Source organism: Pterocles gutturalis, unplaced genomic scaffold (assembly GCF_000699245.1).
Source record: "Pterocles gutturalis isolate BGI_N339 unplaced genomic scaffold, ASM69924v1 scaffold38590, whole genome shotgun sequence".
Taxonomy (NCBI): domain Eukaryota; kingdom Metazoa; phylum Chordata; class Aves; order Pterocliformes; family Pteroclidae; genus Pterocles; species Pterocles gutturalis.
Genome location: NW_010147180.1, coordinates 2715 through 4254, shown reverse-complemented (window position 1 = coordinate 4254; position 1540 = coordinate 2715). Strand labels below are relative to the sequence as shown.

General features: G+C 58.6%; 1 protein-coding gene across 1 annotated transcript in view; it reads right to left on the bottom strand.

Moving 5' to 3' along the window:
- Positions 1 to 1199, bottom strand: part of SCN4B (sodium channel, voltage-gated, type IV, beta subunit) — a gene marked incomplete at both ends in the record, with an annotated part of 1514 nt that extends 315 nt beyond the window's left edge. The window contains 2 exons of the mRNA XM_010085971.1: positions 1 to 214; positions 951 to 1199. Coding sequence (XP_010084273.1) covers positions 1 to 214; positions 951 to 1199 — 463 coding nt within the window. The remainder of the gene's footprint in view (positions 215 to 950) is intronic.
- Positions 1200 to 1540: the final 341 nt, after the last annotated feature.

Below are 1540 nucleotides of genomic sequence, written 5' to 3'. Positions count from 1 at the left end.
CCGTGAGGAAGATGGTGGCGTTGTGCTGCGCGTTCTTCTCCTTGGGGTTCTTGACGTGGCATGTGTACTTCCCAGCATCGCTGAACTCCACATTCCTCAGCACAATGGAGATGTTGTTCTCCTTCCCGGTCGTCGACCCGACGAACTCGACCCGCGGGTTGCGTCCCACGAGGAAGGGCTCCGAGGCTTTGCTCTTTATCTTGCCGTGGTAAATCTGCAGAGATGCAGGACACAGGGTCAGCTGGGCTCCCCACAGCCCCAGGCGAGGGAAAGGCTCCATTTCCCCCACCGGTGCCCCGCTGCACCCTCGCATGCACGCCCAGATACGCACGGCCAAGCACACTTTTTCTGTGAAGGGGGACCTGATGCACAGCCCCCCAGGGAAGCAACCCATCGCTCTGACTTGCCCTGCAGCAGTTACAGACCACGCGAAAGACGGGAGAACCCCAGGGCAGAGAGAGCCCCTTTGCTCTAGGGCCATCCCGGGCTGGCCAGCCGGCGAGGACAGCCCTGCTCCAAACCAGCCCTCCTGCTACGGAGCTGAACACCAGACTATTCCCAGCCAGAAGCAAATCTATACCTCTAGTACTTCAGAGCAAGTGCAGGAGGAGAAAATTAACTATGTTTTGCCCAAAGTGCAGCCTTGCACCTGAAGAGCCAATTTATCACCAATTTATGAAAAGAAACGAGCCTGTGGGCAGCAGAAAACCCAGAGCAGCTTTGTGCCAGAAGCACAGATGTGCCAGGGTATTTGAGTCACCCTGTTCACACAGTATTTGAGTCACCCTGTTCACACAGCCCCATCTGCCCAGCGCTGAAGACACTTGGAGGGATGGGTATCCTGCAAGAGGAGAAAGTGAACTCCCTGAGAACTGCAGTGCTGCTCTGCACTGGGAAAATACAGAAGGACCTGCCAGGAAAAGAGAGGCCAAGCCCAGAGAGCCACCCACCATCTCTGTCGAGTTGAAATACCACGTGAAGACCAGGTCCTGAAAGCCTATGCAGGTGGTGAAGGTGCAGGGCAGCAGGACATTGGAGTTATTCAGAGCCATCACAGTGTTGGTCTTCCCCACCGACACCTCCAAGGCGAAGGCGATGGTGAAGACATGCAAACCTGGCAGGGAGAGGGGAGGAGAGAGTGAGGACACAGCACCGGGACGCAGCCCATGCTGCTGTGGGGCTCTGCTGCAGCCGTGCACCTCGGGGCAGGGAGGAGAACAGAGCAGGGACCACTCCTGCCCCCCTGCAGCCCCCCTCTGGCTGGAGCACTGGCTGCAGCAGGCACCCCCTCCCAGGGGCTCAGCCATCACCTCCCCTCAGTCCCACTCCCAGCTCTGCTATCACATCCTCCTCCTCTCCACAGCCTCTCCTCCCCTCCCAAAGCCAAGGGACAAGTTTGTTATCCCTTGTCCCTTCCATGGCAGGAGCAAACACGCCTGTCCTTGGCCCCAGGACAGCTGGGCAGAGATAGCAGACCTGCTCCTGGAGGAAGGGCAGGGGCTGTCTGGCAGCCACAGAGGCAGCGTGGCGGATTCAAAGG